Below are 26,167 nucleotides of genomic sequence, written 5' to 3'. Positions count from 1 at the left end.
AGATTTTTTTTTAATTAATTAATTTATTTTTGGCAGCGTTGGGTCTTCGTTGCTGTGCATGGGCTTTCTCTAGTTGCGGTGAGCAGGGTCTACGTTGCAGTGTGCGGGCTTCTCATTGCGGTGGCTTCTCTTGTTGCAGAGCACGGACTCTAGGCGTGCAGGCTTCAGCGGTTGTGGCATGCAGGCTTCAGTAGTTGTGGTGTGTGGGCTCAGTAGCTGTGGCTCACGGGCTCTAGAGCACAGGCTCAGTAGTTGTGGCATGCCAGCTTAGTTGCCTCACAGCATGTGGGATCTTCCCAGACCAGGGCTCGAACCTGTGTCTCCCACATTGGCAGGTGGATTCTTAACCACTGCGCCACCAGGGAAGTCCCTAGGAAGATCTTTGATCTTTTCCATTTGTCAACAGATTTCCAAGTGGTGAGAGAATAATAGGAAGCCTTATGACTGATGATATTGAGTATCTTTCATGTGCTCAGTGACTGTTTGTATATCTTCTTTGGAGAAATGTCTATTCAGATCCTTTGCCTTTTTATTATTGAGCTGTAAGAGTCTCCTAACAGTCATTTGAAATTTGAGGTTTAGCCTCTGGTTATGACTGGTGAATTATCTCTGGCTCGACTTCTAAACCTTTTATTGTCCTGACTCTGTTCTCATTTGTTTGGGCATCCTTTGATCTAAAAACTTTGTTTTCGAATTAGAGTTTTCATCTTTTCCAGATTAGACTTTTAAGGAACCTCCATACTGTTCTCCATAGTGGCTGCACCAATTTACATGCCCACCAACAGTGTAGAAGGGTCCCCTTTTCAAAAAGATAAATGCACCCCAGTGTTCATTGCAGCATTATTTACAGTGGCCAAGACATGGAAGCAGCCTAAGTGTCCATCAACAGATAAATGGATAAAGAAGCTGTGGTATATGTATATACAATGGAATACTACTCAGCCATAAGAAAAGAATGAAATAATGCCATTTTGCTGCAACCTTGTTGGACCTAGAGATTATCATACTTAGTGAAGTAAGTCAGACAGAGAAAGGCAAATAACGTGATATCACTTATATGTGGAATCTAAAAAAATGATGCAAGTGAATTTACTTACAAAACAGAAATAGACTCACAGACATAGAAAACAATCTTATGGTTACCAAAGGGGAAAGTGGGGGGAGGGATAAATTAGGAATTTGGGATGAACAGATATACACTACTATATATAAAATAGATAACGAGGACCTACTATATAGCACGGGGAACTATATTCAATATCTTGTAATAACCTATAATGGAAAAGAATCTGAAAAATTATATATATATATGTATAACTGAATTACTTGTAAATCAACTGCACTTTGATTTTAAATAAATAAATAAATAGAAATTCTCCCTCTGGCAAAAGATAATATGGATCTTGGCAAACTTCAGCTTACACAGCAAGGAAGGAAACAGGTATGTTCTTAAGGGACAGATAAAGAGACCCAAGAGAACTAAAAACATCTGTCTGTACAGAAGCAGTACATGAATGTTCATAGCAGCATTATTTATAAGAGTCAATAAGTATAAATATGATTCTACTTATATGAGGCATCCAGAGTAGTCAGATTCATAGAGACAGAAAGTAGGTGGTGGCTGCCTGGGGCTGGAGGAGGGCAAGAATGCCGCGTTAGTGTTCAGTGGGTCAGAGTTCCAGGCTGGGAAGGTGAAGAAATTCTGGAGATTGATGATCATACAACAGTGTGAATATACTTAATGCCATTGAACTGTACACTTGAAAATGATTAAAATGGTAAATTTTCTGTTACATACATTTTGCCACACACCAAAAACTCAGTTGTCAAAAAAAAACTAAAAGAAGTATAAACAGCCCAAATGTCCATCAACTGATGAATGGATAAACAAACCGTGGTATATGCATGCAATGGAATATTATCTGGCAACAAAAAGGAATGAAGTTCAAGGGTGAACCTGCTACAGCATGGGTGAACCTTGAAAACAGGCTAAGTAAAATAAGCTAGTCACATAATATATGAGTCCATTTATATGAAATGTCCACAACAAGCAAATCTGTGGAGACAGAAAGTAGATTAGTGGTTGCCATGGGATGGGGAGGGGGAAAATGGGGAGGGACTGCTAATGGTTATGGAGTTTCTTTTTGGGGTGATGAAAATATTCTGAAATGAGGTAGTGGTGATGGTTGCATAGCTCTGTGAATATACTAAAACCCAGTGAGTCGTACACTTTTAAGCTAGTGAGTTTTATGGTATGTGATTTATGTCTCAGTAAACTTTATTTTTAAAAAAGGTGATAGTGTAAGCTGTATGAGGAGGGATGGGGTTGTGGACTGGAAGGTAGGTCTCTCTTCCTGGATCCAAGTATCTCTGTCATCTTGGCCCAGAATTTTTTAATTCCACCACTGGATCTGATATTGATCTTTTTCTCTGTATGCCATTGCTCTGCTTTGAGGTTTCTCTTCCAAAGGGAGCTAATCAAAACCTTTTTCCTTCATCATGGTTTGGTATACATTCCTTAATATTTTATTTTAGACAGGAGGAAAAGGCTTACATAATATCATAGAAACATGGAATTTGGAAAAGACTATTGTTTTAGATGGTCAGGAAGCAAAATCTCACCTTATTTTTTAAATACATTTTTTGATTATTAGTTGATTTTACCCTTTATTTTCTTACTGCATTTCAAATCATTTGGTTCTTAATGAACCAGAGGGAGAAACATGGAAATATAACCAAGAAGGATGAGACGGTCTCTGTGTGTGACGTAGTCCATATTACTTTAATGTACTCAATATCTTTAATATACTGATCTTTATTCAAAACCATTTGCCTAAGTTTTGAAGATCAGAAAAATCAGTTTTAAATTAAATATTAGTAGTAACATGACTTTTTGCTTCATTCAGGTAACTTATTAAATCGTTTTGAGTCTCATAGGATTGCAAGAAAAAGAAATCATCGTTATTTAAAAGAATGTAAATATTTGAGTTGTCAGGTTTTTTTTAACTTGACTATATTAATATGGAAATGATGTGCCACAGTTTGTGCCATGAGAAGGTTGAATTGATGCACTTATTTCAAAGGTGATAGTATGTAAATCTGAAATGTTAACAGAAGAATGTGAGTCGTGACTCACATTCTTCAGTGGAATAGTATCTTGATTTCGTTATTGTAAAATTTCTCTTTAGTTGTTTGGCAAAGTTGAATTTATCCAGTGAATTTTCTTTAAGTTTGAGCTATAGAATTACCTTTGAAACTTTTTCCCTAACATATTTTGTAGGTAATTGGAACATTAACACAGTTAAAAAAATAATTCATTAAAGATAAGGTGTACTGGGAGTCCCCTGGTGGTCTGGTGGTCCGGATTCCACACTTTCACCGCCGGGGCCCTCAGTTCCTGGTCAGGGAACTGAGATTCCACAAGCCGTGTGGTACAGCCAAAAAAAAAAGAAAGAAAGAGGATAAGGTATACATACCAAAGCATGGTCTATGGTACTGCACATAGGTTGGAAATACTGAGTACAGCATAATTTGGCTGTAATGTTAAGGAACTGGTTATGTGTAACACTTTATACTTAAATTGATAGCATTATTTATAAGTGCATTTTAACATGCCTAACTTTCCGATTCCACTGAGACCGAGACCTCACTGTCTGAGAGCCCTGACACCTCATCCCAAGTACTTGAGCCTTTACTTGCATTTGTCTGGTGTTTGTGCTTCCATGCTGATTTTTTCGTTATTATTTAACATAATTAATACCTAGTTGGGCATCGACAGCCTTTAACAAATTGGATATGTTGCCTTTTGATATCATTTAGCAAGGGATAGTCTACCTTATTAAAAACTGTATATATTGACTTAAATCAGCCAAATCTGATAATTAAAATAGCGTTTCGCATTCTTTCTTCTGCTATTTCGGGACTAGTAGGATCAATAAGCATTTGAAGAGATCAGTGTCTTTAGGAGTATAGCATTTGGATATGCCATTGGTATTTATTAGCAATCCTTACATTCCGTAAATGTCAAAATGTATTATTAAAACATCTTAGAGCTTTTTAGGTTAGTAATTGGGAGTCAGTTTTAGGAGATAAATCAGGACAGAGGTAGGGATTTGGGTGGGATGTGGCAGAAAGCCCATTTAGACAGCTGCGGAGTTGTGATAGAAGTTGTAGTGTCTCATCTGTTGGACTAGATTAGTCGCTTTCAAACTTAATAGGAGAGGAACTCTTTTGACCTGAAATCTTACGTGTTTTAGGAGTTGAAGTTCCACGAGTGATGAAGGAGTTTCTTAGGCAGTTTAAATCACCGTTGGGGTGAGGTGGAGTGGGGAGGTGATGGTCTATTGTTTATGGGACCCCCGAAGCACTTCGGCAAGGATGTAGGGTGCTGTGGAACATAAGTGCTTTCAGCTCTATGATTTTAGCCTGTGAAACTGATTTTATTTGTTGTACCTTACCTATAAATTTGAGGATGTTATAATGGTTTATCCTGGAAACGTTGAATTCTCAATTTATTTCTTGCCTTTATGAAGTCTTTCATTTGTATGGTTCTGTAGACCACTTCTTTTCATGCTGTAGGTTTCTACCTGAGCTCTGCTCAAATCAGGAATTAAGACTGTTGCACCTAACTCCAGGCAGCGGTCTCCTATTTAGACCAGTGGTCTCTAAGCTTTTTTTTTTTCTTCTGGCTGTGCTGTGCGGCATGTGGGATCCTAGTTCCCCAACCAGGGATCCAACCCCAGTCCTCTGCAGTGGAAGCACACAGTCTTATCCACTGGACCACCAGGGAATTCCCCTCTAAGCTTTTTTTTTATAGTGTACCCGCTCAGTAAAAGAGAAGTTAAGTATGCAATACACATAAATTATATACAAGTCCTAATATGTCGTACACATTAAAAATAAACCATTTTAGAAATTAAATAAGATTAAAAATAAATAGATATAAAAATCATCTTCTTCCTGCTTCTTAGCAGATTGCTATACTTATCCCATTCTGGAGACCTTTAATGCCTTAGACTCCTTAGATACTTAGATCCTTAGGTCCTTTCTGTGTTATTCCAACTTTTTCCTTCTGTAAAGGCTGGAGAGATGCTGGCTGCCAGAAGTTAGAGGATCAATAAACAGGTACTTATTAAGGAAGCTGTGGGTGACACTGCTTGTTTGTTTATTTTTTTATGACCATGTGGCTTGTGGGATCTTAGTTCCCAACCAGGGATTGAACCTGCGCCCTCAGCAGTGAAAGCACAGAGCCCCAACCACTGGACTGGAGGGAATTCCTGACACTGTTTATTTTTATCCTTTTTATTTTGTGATTGATTTGGTATATACAGTTGTTTGTGTTTTTTTTAAAAGAAGTTAACAGCTCAAAGAGTCAAGAGTCTGCAAAATAGAGGCAATACTTTTAAACGTTTCTGATAACCTTAGAGCTTTGTACTCAGGAGCATGCATATACTTGTGTTTTTTGAGGGTGTGGAGAGAAGCACGGGACCGCATTGTGGGTTTCCCTGGCCGTTACCATGCGTGGGACATCCCTCATCAGTCCTGGCTCTACAACTCCAACTACTCCTGTGAGCTGTCCATGGTGCTGACAGGTGCTGCCTTCTTCCACAAGGTAAGAAAAAGCTGGTAGGATTGACACGAACTTGGTAGGAGTTGAGCCTTTGTGGGGCAGTGAAATGCTGCTTTAAAGTTAGCTCTACTAGCGCTTCTTATATATCCCTTCTCTGCTAGAATTAAGTTATTTCTATTTTTAAAGACAGTGATCAAGATGATTAGAGCAACACTAGAATAAAAAGTCCGGATGAGAAGGCTGCCTGTATAATTGCACATAGGTCAATAGGAAAATCAGTATATCTTCCCGGGCACTGGCTCTCCCTCTGTAAAATCGAGGGCGTTGGGCCAAAATGTTGTCCAGTTTCCCCACAACCATTCCAGACATGACCTGGTCAACAGAAGGCTGAACCTGGCCCTCTTCTGACTCAACCACCTCTATCCCAAGCCCCACCACAAACCTCTGTCTGTTGGGGCTCTGCAAGTTCTAGTTGATTCCTTAGAGCTTTTAATTTTCATGTTGCCTCACATCCTGGTTTTCGTTGAAAATTCACTGTGCAAATCCTTCCAGTCATTACTGCTCTCCTGTACTGTTGTCGCTAAACTGTTCTCTTTTCTTGCTCCTGACTCATCTTCCCTCTGCATGTCATCTGTTCTGTAAAGTAGCCCCTGGCCACATGTGGCTACTGGGCACTTGAAATATGACTAGTCAGTGTTGAGATGTGCTCCACGTGTAAAGTACGCAGCAGACTTTGAAAACTTAGCGTGAAAGAAAGAGTGTAAACTGTGTCAGTAATTTTTTATATTGATTGTATGTGAAAGTGCAATTATTTTGGATACACTGGGTTAAATAAAATATATTACTAATTAATTTTACTGTTTCTTTTTATTACTTAAAAACCTGGCTACTAGAAAATTTAAAATGACAACTGTGACTCTCAGTATATTTCTGTTGGTTAGTGCTGCACTATACCTTCCCTCCCAAGTCCTCCCTCTGGGTTCTGAAGAATCCCTGTTTTGAGATCGCCAAACTGCCTACACCCCGCACTTCACAGAGCACCTCCTCCATCTCCTTGATCTGATTGAAACCTGACTTGTCTCCGAGGACAGTGCTTTCCTTTTATTCCTTCCAGGGCCAGTGATTGAGGCTACTCATTTCCCCCGATTTGTACTTTGGAGCAAGGTGTAGAGAACCATTTGCACTGCTTACTGGTGACACTTCTAGACAATTACTTCTCACCTGTCATGTAAAATCTCATTTGAGGTTCATGGTGTCTGTCTTGTTGCTCCATCTGCCAGCCTCCTACTAATCATCCCTTCATGGTCATCAAAGATGTTAGCACCTGGCCCATCACCCTGATCTCCGCTCCATGCCCTCCTGGAAGACCCATCCAGCGCACTGTCTCCCTGTAATTGTTAAAGTATCACAGGGTTCTACTTCTGTCTAGCGCTCTTCTTTTTTTAATTTAATTTTTATTTTATATTGGCGTAAGTTGATTTACAATGTTTTAGTTTCAGGTGTACAGCAAAGTGATTCAGTTATATATACACATATATCTATTCTTTTTCAGATTCTTTTCCCATATAGGTTATTACAGAATACTGTAATACAGAGTTAGAGTTCCCTGTGCTCTACAGTAGGTCCTTGTTGATTATTTTATATATAGCTGTCTAGTGCTCTTCTTACTTTGTGTTTTCCTTAAATGTTCTCTTGTACTCTCAGTGTCTTGTGGCTTTTCTTAGCATCCGTAAGCTGGTGATTTCCGTCCTTATATTCCAGCCAAGGCCTTTCCTTGAGAGCTTTACTCGTGTATTTAATTGTTTTCAGGACATCCCCTGTATGTCCCTCTGGGACATCCCCTGTATGTCCCTCTGGTACTTCAAGCTGAACTTTTCCCCAAAAAGCTGATTATCTCTCCCCGCACCCCACCTTCAAATCTTTTGTCCCTCATGTATTTCATATCTCAGAGGTGGCATCTTGCAAGTCTCCTCAGTTTTACCTTAAAAGTCATCTTACCGGGAGCATTTTGAACCAGCCTTAAGAGGTCATTACACTCTCACTTTTTTTTTTTCTTTTTAAAATTTAATGTGTGAAGCTGCTATGCTCATCCCATTCTTGAACTTGGCTCTCATGATTATTTTCCAAACTTGTGGGCTTTGGTTGGGCTGTGAGTAGAATTAGAAAGCATCGGGCTGAGAAACCACACCTAACTAGGAGTCATTTATTTTCACACTGGTCATTTGAGAAAGAGCCCCCCGTTTTAGCAGTGCATACTCACACCGTGAGAATTTACTTGTCTTCTGGAAAGTCTACCGTATCAAATCTCTGCTTGCTCTTTAAAAATAACAATAGTCGGATCCCTTTACTTTTAAGTAATAAATAATTGACTTAATAAAACTTAGGTTTGTTTGTTTGTTTCTCTTTGAAAATCTAGGGCAAGGTTTACAAACTAGCTGCCCTGAAGCCTTCTGTGGTTACAGATGTTTATTTAGCCCCCTGGTGATGTCCCATACACTGCCAGGTTTTAAAAATCAGAGAATTTTACGAAAAGATCTGGACCTCAATGAAAATGGAGATCAGGTCATACTGGAGCAGGGTTCCTGCCTGGCACCAGCTGGCTGGAGCTGCATAGCCACCGTTCCCTGGAGGAGGACACGTGTGTGCTTACTTGTCCCGTGACTGTATTTTTCTTACACCCGTTTCTTTAACGTGTCTATTATTTATTTGCCTTCCTTGTTTGGCCCTTGCAAGCAGCTAAGTTGGTCATCCCTAATCTAGAGCAATCAAGTTTTTTTTTTTTAATCCTAAGTGCCTATCAGTAAAATACTTTGGTATCTCACAAATGTATATATTTATTTATAAATTATAATATGCATACTACTGTACTTACAGAAATTTTTATAAGGTTGAGATAAAGATGAAAGAGTTTCACAATAATATTCTCACTAAATGCTTAAATTTTAGTGAAAGCAATATGATTGAATATGCTTTATTATTTTTGAAAATCTTGATTCGACACTGTGTATTATGGCAACTCAGAGGTCTATTTCTAAATTAAGCATGTATTTTTTTAATTTAACATCTTTATTGGAGTATAATTGCTTTACAATGGTGTGTTAGTTTCTGCTGTATAACAAAGTGAATCAGCTATATGTATACATATATCCCCATATCCCCTCCCTCTCGCATCTCCCTCCCTCCCACCCTCCCTATCCCACCCCTCTAGGTGGACACAAAGCACCGAGCTGATCTCCCTGTGCTATGCAGCTGCTTCTCACTAGCTAGCTATTTTACATTTGGTAGTGTATATATATCCAAAATTAAGCATATTTCTGATACTTGGTTTTAATCACTGCCCCTGGAAGAAATACCTTATTGCCATGCTTCCTAAGTTGTGATACTTATCCACCAATTTGGTAGCATTTTGTTGAAATTGGACTAGAATTTCCATCTTCTACGATGCGTTCAGTTTTTTTAGCAAACTAATGAGAAGATGTTACATTTTTATATTTTAGAGTAGGTTCTAAATTCACTGAAACTTTTCATTTAGAAGATTTTAAAACAGGTTACAAAAGTTTTTCTATATTTTAAAAATGATTTTTGGCATGAAAAAAATCACATAATAGTGGTAATACTTCTAAACATTTGTTTTCATAATGCTTTCTCCATATATTTTTAAGTCAGTTCTTTCTTTTTTCTTTTATAGTGTCACATTTCCCTTGATAAAGATATGGATTGTATTCAATTAATAAATATTCTCATTAGCCTACTGATGACAGTCACTGGCCATTTAAAGGGTACACAGATTTTAATCACCTGTCTTTTTGTAAAAGAAAAATGTGTAATTCATCTTTTAAGTTCACCATCTCTTAAGTACTCTGCCACAAGATAACCAGCAAACCACTTTTTGGTACAAAAATTTTATGATTATTTCGCTATATAGATTCTACTATTTAAGGTAGTAAGGTTTTATTAGGCACCTCACCTGTTCATTGTCAGCATATTGCAACACATCACCATTAACATTTGCTGTTTTATGGCATTTGCCCATTTCTGTCGTGTAAATATTCTTACCATGGCCGAGTTCAAGTTATCAGTATGAGTCAATGAACATGGTGTTTGGAAGAGATGGGCAGGTCCATGCCAGTTATAGAGTATTTTCACCATACAGATATGATAGACATAAACAGCCTCAAGATGACAGTTAATGTGGGACATCCCTGGCGGTACAGTGGTTAAGACTCTGCACTTCGACTGCAGGGGGCACGGGTTTGATCCCTGGTTAGGGAACTAGGATCCCGCATGCCATGAGGCATGACCAAACAATTAAAAAAAAAGATGACAGTAAATGTAATAAATAATTGTAAAATGTATTAATTAGTTAACTAATAATGATGAGCTTTAGGTATTTATTGGCTTTTAATGTAACTTTTAGTATAACTTATTTAATTTTAAGTATATGTAATTATATTTTTAATGGCTGCTTTTCATAACAAGCTCACAAAATTCTTAAATAGTCTCACAAAACCCCTGAAAATTTAGCAGTTGACATTCACTGGCAGGTTTGAGCTAGCACAAACCATTCTGTGGGCCTTGCAGGGCATTTTAAGAACTTAGGCTTTTACTCTGAGTGAGATGAGAAGCCTTTCAGGGGTTTGGAGTAAAGGAGAGATGAGCTCAGTTGGGCTTGTGTGTTTTTTTGTTTTGTTTTGTTTTGGTTTTTTGCGGTACGCGGGCTTCTCACTGTTGTGGCCTCTCCCGTTGCGGAGCACGGGGTCCGGATGCGCAGGCTCAGCGGCCATGGCTCACGGGCCCAGCTGCTCCGCGGCATGTGGGATCTTCCCGGACCGGGGCACAAATCCGTGTCCCCTGCATTGGCAGGCGGAATCTCAACCACTGCGCCACCAGGGAAGCCCTGGACTTGTGTTTTAACACGATTGCTCTGCTGTGCTGAGAATGGACTGTAGGGAGGAAAATATGGCAGCAGGGAGGCTGTTTAGGGGACTGTATGAATAATGCGGGCCAGAGGTGATGGTGGCTTGGAGCAGGGGGTAGCCGGTGCCAATAGTGAGAAGTGAGGCACGGAGGGATCGGATGTCTCCTGGCTCAGTGACTTACTGAGGTCTGAGAAGATAACCAGGCTTTCCCCCTTGCGTATCCCTTATTGCCTTTGTCAGAGAGAGAGAAGGCTGTTCAGCTGAACTAGTGTCCCACCTATTTTGATAAATCTTTATATTGTTGCAGAATCACTATGGTACCAAGGAGATTACACGACGTTTTGATTCTCAAAGGGGGTGATAAGGGCAATTTGGACGGGCTAATTCTTCACTGCAGAAGGTCTGCCTTGCAGGGTGTTTAGCATCCCTGGACCCGACTCCCTAAATGCCAGTGGCGCTTCTCAGTGATTGCCATACCCCACCTCCCACCACAACACCCTTCCTTCCGAGCATATTTTTGCTGAAAGCTAAAGAACTGTGGCCTCTGACAAAGTATGTGATTCTGTTTCTACCCGACAGTATTATGCCTACCTGTATTCTTACGTGATGCCCCAGGCCATCCGAGATATGGTGGACGAATACATCAACTGTGAGGACATCGCCATGAACTTCCTCGTCTCCCACATCACTCGGAAACCCCCCATCAAGGTGAGGTCCTCTCACTTACGGGACTGGGAGCACACGTGTACTTAATTCACTTATTTTGTAGTTGTGCGGTGGGTAACAACCATACCTCAGAGTCCTCATCCATAAAATGGGGACAATGACGCCACCAACTAAATAAGATCGTCTTAGGGTTAATTGAGCTGTTCATACAGGGGCTCTTCACTTCCTAGGCGTAAATGGATAGAAATCAGAGGGTTTGGAACTTGAATGGGAAAAATATTACATCTTTAATTTTCACTAATCTCAAACTGGAATTTATCCTTTTTATCAGTTATGAAACAGGCTATAATTCATAAGAGTATTTGCAGTAACTCATAGGTATTTTCGTATCATGTTACATTTGTTGCCACATCTCAAAGTATTGTTTATGTTCATTACTGCTTTGAAATTATGATAGTTATTAACTTTACCTTAGATCTTGTTAACTTAATATGATAAAGTAATAAAAGTGCACACATTTTTATATTTCAGTATAACTTGTTTCCTTTGTAATCTCACGTATTTTATGCATTTAAAAGCATTTGAGGAGTGCACAGGCTTCACCAGACTGCCAAACCAGAGTGGCAGCGGTGTCCATGGCACACACAGTTTAAGAACTTCTCAGTTAAGGTGTGTAAAGCTCTAAGAATAGTGCCTGGCACATAAGTACTTTATAAGGTATTTACGCAAAAGCAAAAGTACCCTCAAAATTCTAGAAATTTGAGTTCTGTTTTTTGTCTTTGAGTTGGTGAATAGATTTGACCATAATATAACCAATTTCATACTCAGTGCACAGAAGGACCAGTTCCATCACCCTCTCTGTCATTACTGCAGATTCAGACAAGTGAAAGGTCCCCTGGTGAGGGTTAGGGTAGGCCTGGTAAAGGCCTTGTAACAATTAATACTAGAGAATCTGTCCATTCAAATTAATAGTATTTATGACTAGGCTCTGTCAGTGTTTATGCTGTGGATTCACAGCTGATATCCTTAGGTTAATGTCAAAGAGTGTATTATTTAATTTTATAAAATAGTAAGTTTACCTTCATGGATATCATTAGTCCAATGAGTAAATAATAATTGGGTGCATATTTCATTGTTCTTACATTTTGAAAGTAAGTTCTAGACCAAGTAACCACTAGTGTGACTCAGGGTTATAACTTAACTCCTGAATTACCCCATAGTTTCTTCGACTCCTTAGCCTTCTGCTAAAGCCTCACAAAAGAAGAAGAATTAGCAAAATGATGCACCAGATTGTGTTTTTTTTTTTTTTTTTTGCGGTACGCGGGCCTCTCACCGTTGTGGCCTCTCCTGTTGCGGAGCACAGGCTCCGGATGCGCAGGCTCAGCGGCCATGGCTCACGGGCCCAGCCGCTCCGCAGCATGTGGGATCTTCCCGGACCGGGGCACGAACCCGTGTCCCCTGCATCGGCAGGCGGACTCTCAACTACTGCGCCACCAGGGAAGCCCAGATTATGTGTTTTTTAAAACTGTGAATGATGATAGTATTTTTTATAGAAAAATAGCATGTTTTCCAGGTACAGTGGTAGATCTGATATTAAACAATGAAAAGCACACTTCTTTGTAAACTTTAAGGTAGGGAGGCAAGGGTCTTAGAGATTAATGATTAGTGCAGTTTTCTATTCCTTATTTATCCTTTTTTGTGTAGCCAGGGACTGGACTCCAGCCAAGACGTATGCTTTCTATTTATACCTCCCTAGTAGATCAGAAAACATTATCCATGAAAATTTAAAGTATCTGAGGGATTAGGTACCTAATAATATCATCAGTCACTTGACGCACTCACAGACATGGTGCATTTTTCATCTTCATGGAAGCGTGTTTGTTATATTATTAGGCCAGTGTTTTATCAAACATCTCTTCAGTGTAGAGAGTGAGATGGAAATAATTTGCACATGGTATACATAATTCTTCCCAAGTGAAAACTTGAAAAGTAAGTAGCCCCTGAATTTTCTTGATCTTATGGAAATATAAGAACAGTTCAAGATTAGGATGACTTTTTAAAATGAAAGGCTCAATAAGTTGAGCCTGTCTTCAAATTCTGAGTTAATTCCCTCAAATTTTGAGTCCAGTTATTTACTTCATATTATAGAACCAGTTTAAGCTGAATATTTTCATTAACTTACCTAATTTTATCAGGTATATGTACTATTTTATGTTATAAAATAGTAATTTTTTTTTGCTTTAAATACTTCAAATTGTCACTGTCCCCTCCCTTGTTATAATTAGGAAGGCATGACTTTTATATGATAGCAGTATTCTTTCAATAATGTTAATACCTTAACAATATTGACTGAATAAACAGGGAGTTAATTTCATATTATTGCTTTGAATAATGTACTGTTATCTTTTTGAGGAGGAAAAGATCTAGAATGTAAATAGGCTTCATTCAGAATAAAGGATTAAAAATTCATAAAGCATTGAGACGCTAGATGGCTGGCTCAGGGGATAAGGAAGTAGAGAGAGGACGCATAGGTCAGCATCTTAATATTAATGTTGAGTAAGTTCTCAGCATCTATTAATGATTTTCCTCACTGTTGCTAAGCATAACTTCTCTTAGACTAAACTTACCTGGAATGTTCCCGTGTAAAATACAGTCCATGGTATTGCTTAAGTAAATAGTCAGGCTTCAACTTAGAGCTGTTACTTTATTCCTCTTAATTTTTTGTATGTCTTATTATGTAATATATAAATCTTAATATATATATATATTTTAAATAAATACAGTGGGGTTGCAATCTCAAAATTTTTTACGGATGGGTTACATGATTAAAAATGTTTATTTGGGAACCACTGCTTCAGTGAAAACAACAGTATAAAATAACTTTTTTGTGCCAAAGTGGAGTCATTGGCAGGTTAAGGGACTATTCCCCCTGAGGTTGTATGCTGGCGTCTGAGATGAGGAGGAAGATTTTTAGGTACAGGGAGAACAAAGTAGAATGCTGGACATAGATGCTGTTTGCCTTGACATCCGTCTCCTGCTTCAGTGAAAGCTGGTGGGAATAGTAGTAAGTGACTCATTGTAAACTGGAAGAGCTCTAGAGAGCTGCCGATGGGTGGGAGGGTGAAGGAAGGGGACCGGTGGGGTCCTGTGAAGGGACCTCTGGGGGTTGTGACTCCCTCAGAGTTTTGTCTCTGAGGTGTGTCCCTTGGAGCCTGGCCTGTGATCATGATCACTCCTCAGTTTCAACTCTAGAGACCTGGCTTCTGATGGCTGATATTGGCTGTGTGTGAGGATTATTCTTCAGCTGTAATGAACAGGATGGGCCATTCAACTTTAATGTCTTTCTCAATTTATAATAGTAATAATAATTTTAAAATTATTCAGGGAAAGACAGACATTCAGAAAGAAAACAGAACAAACAGGTTTGAAAGACCTAAATAGAACAACTGGAAATGAAAATTATAGTTATTAAAATGAAAATCTCTGTGAATGGGATAAAAAGATAAGACTTAGCTGAAGACAAAATTAATGACCTAGAAGATAAATGTGAAGAGATTTCCAAGGAAGTATTACAGAGATGTAAAGAGATGGAAAATAAGAAAGGTTAAGAGACATGGAGGGGCTTCCCTGGTGGCACAGTGGTTAAGAGTCCACCTGCCAATGCAGGGGACACGGGTTTGAGCCCTGGTCTGGGAAGATCCCACATGCCATGGAGCAACTAAGCCCGTGCGCCACAACTACTGAGCCTGCGCTCTAGAGCCCGCGAGCCACAACTACTAAGCCCACATGCCACAACTACTGAAGCCCGTGTGCCTAGAGCCTGTGCTCTGCAATGAGAGAAGCCACTGCAATGAGAAGCCCGTGCACCGCAACCAAGAGTAGCCCTTGCTCACTGCAACTAGAGCAGCAATGAACACCTAACACAGCCAAAAATAAATAAATAAATTAAAAAGAGACATGGAGGCTGTAAGGAGAAGGTGTAACATAAAACCAGGAAGGGAAGAGTAGAGAGAAAGTGGGAGGGGCAGTTGAAAAATATGAGAATTTCCAGAATTTATTGAAAACCTGAATACTACAGCAAATTTACGCTGAATCGTGAAAGTTTAGAAGATCCCCATTGAAGTCAGTAGTAAGATAAGGTTACCCACTAAATAAATGGAGATAGAGACCACATCCACATTCATATCATCAGGATAGCAGTTCTCCCCGAGTCTAACATGTCAGTGTAACTCTAATCAGAATCCTGTTAGGACACTTTATTTGGTTTAATTTGGCTTGGAGTGAAACTTGACACACAGATCCTCAGACTTGTATCGAAAGGCAAAGGACCAGAATAGCCAAGACACCAGTGAAGAAGATGTGGATTTGCCTTGTCAGAAACCATGACATGGTAATAAAATACATAATTAGGACAAGGTGATATTGGCACAGGGGTTGACAGATAAATCAGTGGCACAAAGCAGAGTCTAGACACAGACCCACGCCTGTGCGGAAACTTGCTACGTGATAAAGGTGGCATCTGCAAATGAATGCTGGGATAATTGGTTTTCTGTATGAAACAGAAATACATGTCATCATACCATGCGCAAAGTAATTCCAGATAGGTTAATCAACCAAATGTGAATGCAAGCTTTAACACTTCTAACAAAGAGTACAGAAGTATTTTTGTGATCGTAGACAAAGAGAGACGAAAAGTGCAAAATATAGAGGAAAAGATTGATTGGTTTGAGTATATTAAAATTCAAAACTTTGTTCAGCAAACCTCTATGTCCACAGACTGGGACATTTACAATGCTGATAAATGACAAAGAATTAATACTCAGAGAAAGAATTTCCAAATGAGAAAAAAAGACTACTCAGTTGATTCATTTAGTTTGTAAAAAAGTAGTTCAATGAAGTAGAAACCTAGATGACTAATAAACATGTGGAAAGATGCTCAACTTCTGTAATAATTAGGGAAGTGTAAGGTAAAACAATGGGGTATAGTTTATACACATCAAATGGGCAGAAATGAAAGTGATAGTAACAGATGTTAGTAAGGAGGTGTTAAAATTGCAGATACTGTACAGAGCTGGTGGATGTGTACATTGGGATATCTGTTCTGAAGAAAGTTTGATTTTATCAAGTATAATTAAAGGTCATGTTCCCCATGACCTAGCAGGAGAGGAAAGGAAGGAGGGAGGGTGGCACAAGGAATAACTCTATTTGTAAGGTTTTGTTTCTTAAAAAAAAAAAAAAAAAAAGGAAGAAAAATATATATGTAATCTGAAACGAATAGGGCAAAGTGTCAATATTTGACACAACTGGTGGGTTTGCTTGTTTGTTACATTCTTCCCCTTTTTTAAGCATAACATTTCATTTCTGTATTTTAAACTAGTAGCATGTGTTTCATACATATATAGTCATATGATTCTTTAAATACATACCGTCTTTAAACAAAGACCCGTGGAATAAAAATGATACTGAAAATAAGGTGTAATATTTTAAATACCCATCCATTGTACATGTACCTCCATAATCCCAGCCTGCTTCTTCCTTCCATAGATAATTGCTATCCTGAGTTCTGTTTTAAAAATCCCCTTCCCCTCCTCCCTTAAAAAAATGATTTTACCATATGCGTATTCATCTCTAAATGATCGGCATTTTTAAGCTTTATGTAAATGAAATCAAACTATAAGCATTCCTCTGCATTTAGCTTTTAAAAAACTCAGTCTGTTTGTGAGCTTAGTCAGTGTTGATGCTTGTAACTATAGTTTATTCATGTTCATTGTCCCAAAGTCTCCCCCATACTCTTCTAAAAGTTTTAGGTTTTGCCCTGTTGTATTTAAATCATTAATCCATGTGGAAGTGATTTTTGTGTATAATGTGAGATAGGGTCCCAATTTCTTTTTTGTCTCCTAAGCAGTTTTTATTACACACTTAGTTCATCCATACCCAGTGATCTGCAGTGCTGGTCTGTCATTGTTCAAATGTCTGTGTGTACATGGATCTGTTTAAGGATTCTTTTATTCTGGTCTGTTGGTCCAGTTTGTTCATGTGCCAAAATCACATTAATTGTCATATCTTTAGAATTATTTTTTTTTTTATCTGCTAAGACAAATCCTCTTTAACTTAACCCTGTATTTCAAGAGTGTCTTGCCTATTGTTGGCCCTTTCTCCTCCCACATAAATTTTGGAATCATTAGCTTGTCAAGACAGACACAGACACACACAGAGTTGGGATTTTGATAGGAATTGAATCTGTAGGTGAAATGGGGAAAATTGATAGCTTTTAAAAATTATCGAATATTATATAATCCCCAGGCTATAAAGTTCCACAATAATTTTGCAATAGAGGTCTCTGAACATCTTTTGTTAGACTTATTTCTAGGTATTCTGCATATTTTGTTGATATTTTAAATGGTATTTTCCAAAAGTTACATTTTCTTTCATCGTTATAGAACTATTTGTTTCTTATATCTAGGAAACTTGCTAAAACTCCATTTAAAAATTTTTGTTGATTGATAAGGGTTTTCTGTGTTGACTGTCATATATCCCTCATGCAAAGAACTGTTTTGTTTTTTCCTTTCCAATCCTCATAAGCCATTTTATTTTATTTTTTATAGTAGCCAGGACCTCTAGTACAGTATTGAATAGAAATAGTGATGACGGGCATCTTGGTTTTATTCGTGATTTTAAAGGGATGCTTCAGATAGTGTGCTATTAGGTGTGATGCTTGCTTTACATTTTAGCTTATTGAAGTTTCTTCCTATTCCTTATTAGCTAAGGATCTTTATTATGAATGATTCTTTAATTTTATTGAGTACATTTCCTATTATCCATTGATACAGTCATGTGTTTTACCTTTAATCTCTTGTGTTGACATTCATGCTTTCTTCTTTTTTTTTTTTTTTTGCGGTACGCGGGCCTCTCACCGCTGTGGCCTCTCCCGTTGCGGAGCACAGGCTCCGGATGCGCAGGCTCAGCGGCCATGGCTCACGGGCCCAGCCGCTCCGCGGCATGTGGGATCTTCCCAGACCAGGGCACGAACCCGTGTCCCCTGCACTGGCAGGCGGACCCCCAACCACTGTGCCACCAGGGAAGCCCCATGCTTTCTTTGGGTAAACACATTTGGTCACAATTCTTTTTATAAATTTCTGGATTTGGTTTTCTGGTATTTTGTTTGGATTACTTGAATTCGTGTTCATGAGTAAGTGAGCCTGTGATTTTTCCTTTCTAGTATTACTATTATTTTTTAAATTTTATTTATTTATTTATTTTTGGTTGCATTGGGTCTTCGTTGCTGTGCATGGGCTTTCCCTAGTTGCGGTGAGTGGGGGCTACTCTTCGTTGCGGTGTGCGGGCTTCTCGTTGTGGTTGCTTCTCTTGTTGTGGAGCACGGGCTCTAGGTGCACGGGCTTCAGTAGTTGTGGCTCGCGGGCTCTAGAGTGCAGGCTCAGTAGTTGTGGTGCACGGGCTTCGTTGCTCTGAGGCATGTGGGATCTTCCTGGACCAGGGATCAAACCTGTGTCCCCTGCATTGGCAGGTGGATTCTTAACCACTGCTCCACCAGGGAAGTTCCTTTCTAGTATTATTTATTTCTGGTTTTGGTACGAAAATTGTAATTAGTCTCATTATATGAGTTTGGGGCAAGTTCCCCTTTTTTTCTATTTTATGGAAGAGTTTGTGCACAATTGGCATTGTGTTTTCTAGGAGGTTTGGTAGAACTCAACCTTTGACATCTTTTGGGGCTTTGCATGTCTTTTGTGGGAGGGTACTAAACTATAGATTCAATTTCTTTAATGATTATAGAAATTTTCAGGTTGCTTGTTTCTTCATTTTATTTTTTTCAGACTTCTAAGTTGTAAAATATAATGCTCATATAGAAAAAGGCATAAAATTTAAGTGCACAGCTTAATTATTATAAAACAACCCATTAAACATGGGGTGTCAGGACCCCAGAAGCTCCTGCATGCCCCTTCCCAATCTCAACCTCCTTCCTCAGCCCCAGTTTTAATCACTGTTGTGGGTTGAATTGTGTCTCCCCCCACCACAAGAAAAAGGTATGTTTGAGTCCTAGTTCCAGTACTTGTGTATGTAATCTTAACTGTAAATAGGGTCTTTGCAAACGTAGTCAAGTTGAAATGAAGTCAGACTGGAGTAGGGTGAGCCCTTAATCGTATGGCTGGTGTCCTGTTATGAGAGGTGAAGAGACCCAGAGGCACACACACAGGGAGAAACCCCATGTGACGTGAGGCAGAGATGTGAGTGATGTGTGAGCCAAGGAACCCCAACGAGAAAGGCGTAGAACCGATTCCTCCTGGGCCCCTCACAGAGCAGCACGTGGCCCTGCCAACACCTCGATTTCTGACTTCCAGCTTCCAGAAATCAGGACCACTGCGAGCTTGAGCCGAAGGGGACAGAGACGGGGCGAACTGAAGGAAGGAACTCCTGGGATTCTCCCAGCGGGAAGTGGGCCGATAGAGCTAGTTGGCTGAGAATGTGTTACTCGCTTCAGGTGATGGGAAGAATGGCTCAGAGGCTGGTGGGGCTGCTGCGGTCACCAATGGCCCAGAGGCAGGACCACACCCCCTTGGCTCCGGAGGACGGGGCCACCTCCTGAGGGCTGCTGCGCCCCCAGTCCAGGAGGACAGAGAGGGTTGCTCTCGTGCCTTGAAACCTAATGGGACTTGCCCTGCTGGGGTTTGGACGTGTTCAGGATGCATGGCCTCTTTTTCTTCCCTGTTTCTCTCTTTTGAAATAGAATGTCTATCTTATGCCTGACCCACCGTTGCATTTTTGAGATAGATAATTGTCCTCTAGGTTTCACGTGTCCACAGATAGAGAGGAATTTTATCCCAGGATGGACCATATCCACAGTCTTAACCATATCCAATTTAGACGATTTAAAAGAGATTTGGGACTGAGTTGATTGTATTTGGATGAGATTTTGGACTTAGTGTTGATCCTGGAATGGGTTGAGTTTTAAGAGATGTTGGATGAATGTATTTTGCATAGAGGAAGGACATAAAATTTTTGAGGCCAGAGGGTAGGTTGTTTATTGTGACCCGCCAGAAGATATGTTTAAGTCCTAACCCCTGTTATTGTGACCCGCCAAAAGATATGTTTACGTCCTAACCCCTGTTATTGTGACCCGCCAAAAGGTATGTTTACGTCCTAACCCCTGTTAACGTGTGAATGTGACTTTATTTGGCAATAGGGTCTTTGCAGATATAATCAAGTTGAGATGAAGTACATAGTAGAGTACTATGACTGATGTCCTTGTAAGAAGAGACACAGAGGCACAGACACTTGAGGGGAGAGTGCTGTGTGAGGATGGAGCATCATCTACAAGCCAGGGAAGGCCAAGGGCTGTGGCAGTGCAGGCACTAAGAGAAGGGCATGGGGCAGGTTGTTTCCTACAGCCTTCAGAGAGAGGATGCCCAGCTGACACCTTGATTTCAGACTTCCAGCCTCCAGAGCTGTGAGAGAGTAAACTTCTGGTTTCTTAAGTCACTGAATCTGTGGTAGTTTGTGTTACGACAGCCCTAGGAGATGAATACAGTTACTGTCGTGTCTTTAATGGTATCCACTCCATTGTTGTTTTTCTTTACACTTGTATCACCTAAGTATGTATCCCTAAACACTATGGCTTACCTCTAAAATAAACTCTTGATATTAAAACAGAAGTTACGAAGACAGTGCAGAACTCCCATATACCCCCATATAGTTTCCCCATTATTAACATCTTACATTAGTATGGTACATTTGTCCCAATTAATGAATCAATATTGATACATTTTATATGACCAGGGTTTATCCTTTATTCAGATTTCCATAACTTTTGCTGAGTCTTTTTTTTTTTTAAACTAGAATGATCAGGTAGCAAAATAACATAGAATACAACACAGAGCCGCATGAGAGAAAGCTGCGCCCTCAGGCCTGGGGTTGGGAACTCTTAGTCCCCATATTCTCGGAACACGTTCCATGATTCTCTGGGGCAGCAAGGCTGGCTGGAGCCCAAGCATCTCCCTGCTGACAGTGTAACTGGTCCAGGCCCAGGGCACAGGCTACACACGTGGAGTGAGGCCAGACAAGTTACACCTGCTCCCCGATGAGCCCTTAGAAGAGGAGTGCTCTCTACAAAGGCCCTACACCTGGCAGGGATCGCTGGACCAGGGAGAGTCAGAGGTTTAGTTCCTCTGTGGCTGAGACACATAAAAAGCCTAGACCAATCTATGCGCAGATTCTCACTAACTGGAGAGGCAGGGGAGCGAGACTGCCTCCAAGCCAGTGTTTGGTCTTTGGTAAACAAGGATAAATACAAAACATGTTCCTCAAGTGGGCTTGAGCAGAACTGGGCACAACAGGTAAAAGATTCCAAAGCACCGTTTAGTGCCCGGCACAGAAGGAGACAGGGGAGGGTGTCGGGGTGGGGCGTGCTCTGCCGTGGTCTCTGCTGCCCTGGCCCCGACTCTGCACTTTTCCCTGCTTTCCGCATCTGCCCTCACTTCCCCGGCCTAGCCCTCCCGGCCTGGAGCGCTGGAGTGGAAACCCCGGAGGCGGAGGCTCTCTGCCGGGGCTCAGAACCTGAGGCTGAGCGCCTGCAGCAGGGGGCGGGCAGGGCAGAGCGTGTGCTGGGCCCCGGAGGCTGGGGCGAGGCTCAGAGCAGGAAGGAGTGCTCAGCTGCCAGAATGATGGCTGTCTTCTGCTCCAGGATCCGTTTTGAACTTTATATAAATGGAATCATACAGTATCTCTTTCCATGTCTCTTAATCTTGCTTTCATATTTCTTTAAAGCTTTTTTTCAATATTTTCCATTCTGGGTAATAATTTTAGTATACTTTTCGTCACTGATTTTCTCTTCACCCATCCATTGAGTATCTGAGTTAATTCAGTATACTTATTTCCCCCCAGTTTTATTGAGATGTAATTGACGCACAGCACTTTATAAGTTTAAGGTGTACAACATAACGATTTGTTACAAACCATCATGAGGTGATGACCACAGTAAGTTTAATATACTTTTCAATTCTGTTGTCCTATTTGGTTCTTTCTTTTCTTTTTAATTTTTTTCTTTTAGCAGTGCCATGTGGCATATGGGATCTTATTTCCCCGGCCAGGGATTGAACCCGCGCCTCTTGCATGGGAAGTGCAGAGTCTTAACCACTGGACCGCCAGGGAAGTCCCTATTTGGTTCTTTTTCATATCCACAAGGATTTTTTTGATAGTCCCTGTTTCTTCCATCAAACCTTGAGTAATCTTTCAGAATTTTATTGTACATATGATACACATTTATTGTCACCGTCCCTATCTGATATTTCTGCCGTTTTGCAGTGTTTTGGGGTCTGGTTCTGTTGTTTCTTTCTGCAGTCTCCTTCATGCGACTCATCCCCTTTTTTGTGACTTTTGATTGTGAGGTCATATTCTTTGGGGTTTTGCTTATAGCACTTCTTTAAGGCCTGAGTCTGAGAGGATTTGTACTTGCTTCTTCCATGTGCCTTGGCTTACTACCTCCTTGAGACCTGTTTAAGCTAAATTAGTATGTTGGGGCTTTTCAGGACACACAGGGGGTTATAATTCTAGCCTCAGCTGTGTGAGGGCCGGCTTCTGGTTGTCAGTTTCTCAGAGGGGATGTTTCCTCCTCCACTTAGAGCTCAGACTGAGAAGGAAATGCTGCTTCACCGCCTGTCTCTGCAGGGCTGCCTCCTGCCCTTGTGGCCTTCCACCGGGTCCCAGGGTTTCAAAAAGTCTCCAATTTGATTTCCTGACTGTGGGCGCTCCAGCCTCATGAAAACCCGAGCTCCTGGCTGTCTTGCTGGATTCAGGCCTTTTCATTACTTTGGCTTCTGAGGACTTGACTTCTTTCATTATAAGTTCAGCCAATATATTTAAAGAGACGGTTTCTGTATTTCATCCTGCCTTTTCAGGGATTCTGTGCTCAGGGGGGTTTATGTTATTTAATCTGCCATGTTGTTGATAGTGAAGCTGTTGTATTATTCTTCATACTTTTCTAATTGCTTGGAATTTCATCATAATAATAACCACTAAACTATAATATGACCACTTTTCCATGTCTTTAAATATAACTTTCTTAAACATCTTTTTTAATGGACATGCAGTATTTTATAATGATTTATCTATCCCCTTTTGATGGGTAGTTTTCCAGTAGTTTGCTATTAAAAACACTGATGAAATGAACAACTTTACACCTACGTCTTGCTGTGCAACCAAGATAAATAGTACAAGTAGTGTTACTGAGATAGGCACCACTGAACACCTCAAGGCTTTTGATATTGGTTACGTATAGGCCGTTTGGAAGCGTGTCCTTAATACTAATGTAGATCTGTCCGTGGCAGGAAGAGAGCCCTGGGCTCTGGCTCCCGACTTGCTCTGAGTGAGTGTAGCCATCGACTCGGTGTCGTCACCGTGGAAGAGGAGGCGTCGGTCGGTTCAGCTCTGGGGTCTCTGTCTCAGCACCTGTGGTTCTCACTTTGTGCTCTTTCTTCCCCGCTCCCAGGTGACGTCACGGTGGACTTTCCGATGCCCAGGATGCCCTCAGGCTCTGTCACACGACGATTCCCACTTTCACGAGCGGCACAAGTGTATCAACTTCTTTGTCAAGGTGTACGGCTATATGCCCCTGCTGTACACACAGTTCCGCGTGGACTCTGTGCTCTTCAAGACCCGCCTGCCCCACGACAAGACCAAGTGCTTCAAGTTCATCTAGGGGCATTGCGCATATGGGAGAGGATGAGCAGAGTGAGGGAGGCAGCTCCTGAGGTCCCTAGACGTGGAAGGACCTCAGGGATGCCCACTGGGTGGGTGGCCCAGACCCTCTGCTGGGAGAGCTGGCAGGGAGAGTGGGAGGGACAGAGCTGCCTTGCTCTTGAAATCAGCCACACTGGCCGGAGCCCTGGTCCCAGGACACCAGGGCTCCCTACACAGGGCACTGGTGATAGCTTACACTGAGGGCCACAGGGACTCTGGAGAGTCACTCACACAGTTCATAAGCCCAGGGCAGCTGGTTTGTGGTTTTTAATTCACTAACAACTACTATTATTATTTAAAAAGAGCGTTTCAGATTTGCCATTCGAGGCTTATTTATATACATGTGTATATATACACATATGTGTATATACATGTGCGTGTATATGTATATATGCACACACACTCACATATACATATATATATATATTTGAGGGGGAGTTTGGCATTTCTGCCCATCTCACAAAGTGAGGGACGTACCACGGTGGTCTGTATTTTGGTGGAGATGGATCCTGGCCTTCTGGTATCTGGCTCATCTTTACAGATCGTCTCCGTCCTCCCCAGGGGCATCTATCTGTGTGCAGAAACAAGAAAGGGCTGGGCGTGGCCCTGTTACAGGGCCCTGCCCAAGATAAGACCTGTTGCCAACCAGGGCTCTGTAGCTCGAGGTATGGGGATCTGCACCTTTGGGGCCAGTGGAGCCTCCCTGTGCAGGACTTGGTGGGTTTGAGGACTCCCCGCTGGGTCGTGCTGTCTGGGTTCTCAGCTCAGCTCTCTCCCTACCCCCTGTTTGAGAGAGAAGACTGAGGAAGGACCGAGACCTGCAGACAAACCCCCAAATGGCTCTTCTTCTTCGACCCTCCTTTGAAAGACATGCTGTGCTTTGGCTACAGACTTTCCTGCAGGTTCTCTCACGTACGAGAACAGAAGCCTGGTGGGCTGCTCTTCAGGTGTGGTCTGGGTGGTTGCAGGTCGGCCTACTCTCTCTGCCGCAGAGCAAACGAGCATCCTTTGATCCCCACCCGGCTGGCCGGGGAGTCACAGCAAGGCACCTGCCTTGGGATAATACCTTGGTGAAATTCACCTTCCCCGACCCCTGTCTGGACTCACATCCTATAGTTATTGGATCCCTCACGCCGGGTTGGTTCTGGGACCCCCTGAGGTTTGGTATGTGTCAGAATGGTGGGAGGATAGGATTTGTTAGGTTAAGCTCAAATCCAGCCTGAAACAGGCATTCACACCCCACATTACCGCGTTCTGCTCTGGGTTTAAATTTCTATTTCCTGGGCTGAAATAAAAGTAAGCTAATTTTTTTTTTTTTTTTTTTTTTTTTTTTGGGTGGTGGCAGCAGTAGGGGAACCAAAGAGGGCGTTAGTGGCTGTTGGCAGGGATTTAGCCCGTGGCCTCCACCGTATTTCTGGTCCCCACTTTCCTCCACTGAAGTCGAATCTAGGAGGTTCCCCACAACTGACTGAACAAAGGCTCAGCCTTGTCCTGGGCACGCACATGCCTTAAGCCAGCTCCGTCTTCCCCTGACCTTGACATCCTGTGCTCCTGTGTCCAGGGGGCACATCCTCCTCTGACCTGCCTGCCCCAGATGGGTTCTCTTCAAGTATCATTTTGAAGCCAGGCTCTGTCCTGTGGGTAACACCCACCTGTAGGGCCGCTTGACCTAAGGGACTCTCCCCATTGGTGGGCAGGACCAGGGCTCCGTCCTCCGGACAGTCCCACCGGCATCTTCCTGTGGTTCCCCTGCTGGGGCAGCTACCTAGGAAACGGAGCTCAGCTGCTCAGGAGCCCGGAGAAGGGGTCCAGACCCCTGCTTCCTAACTTTCTAACTCCCCCTTCTGTGACCTCGGACTTGATTCTTTTTAGCAGTAGCCTTCTTCCCTTTGGGAAGCCGAAGAGTGTGGTGTTTTGAGCTATAAATGTGGCTGCTATTTTTATCTTGTCTCTTAATGTGAGGAGCTCCTAGACTGCCTCTGAGCGGGCCTGATGAGAGAGGAGCTGTGTCAGGATCCCCTGCACTGGAGCCAGAGCGCGGGGTCCCTGAGCACTGGCGGCAGATCCAGAGCAACTGGTACTCTGTGGCTGTGGATGACGTCACCGGGCACTGTAGGGGGGGTGGTGATGTCAGAGCACAGACGAGGGTGGCACTACTTGGACCTGAACAGGACACTGACTTGAAGGACTCCAGACAGCAGTCTCTGATGGACACTGGCCACGTTCGTGAAGGACACTCCTCATGGTGAGAGGGAGGGTGGTG

General features: G+C 41.6%; 1 protein-coding gene across 1 annotated transcript in view; it reads left to right on the top strand.

Moving 5' to 3' along the window:
* Positions 1-24,206, top strand: part of EXTL3 (exostosin like glycosyltransferase 3) — a 41,975-nt gene extending 17,769 nt beyond the window's left edge. The window contains exons 3-5 of the mRNA XM_065879382.1: positions 5,467-5,611; positions 11,068-11,196; positions 23,654-24,206. Of these exons, the coding sequence (XP_065735454.1) occupies positions 5,467-5,611; positions 11,068-11,196; positions 23,654-23,863 (484 nt within the window). The 3' untranslated portion in view covers positions 23,864-24,206. The remainder of the gene's footprint in view (positions 1-5,466; positions 5,612-11,067; positions 11,197-23,653) is intronic.
* The last annotated feature ends 1,961 nt before the right edge of the window (positions 24,207-26,167 follow it).

This window comes from Phocoena phocoena, chromosome 6, assembly GCF_963924675.1.
Source record: "Phocoena phocoena chromosome 6, mPhoPho1.1, whole genome shotgun sequence".
NCBI lineage: Eukaryota > Metazoa > Chordata > Mammalia > Artiodactyla > Phocoenidae > Phocoena > Phocoena phocoena.
Note: the sequence above shows the minus strand (reverse complement) of the source record. Positions and strands in the feature narration are given on the sequence as shown.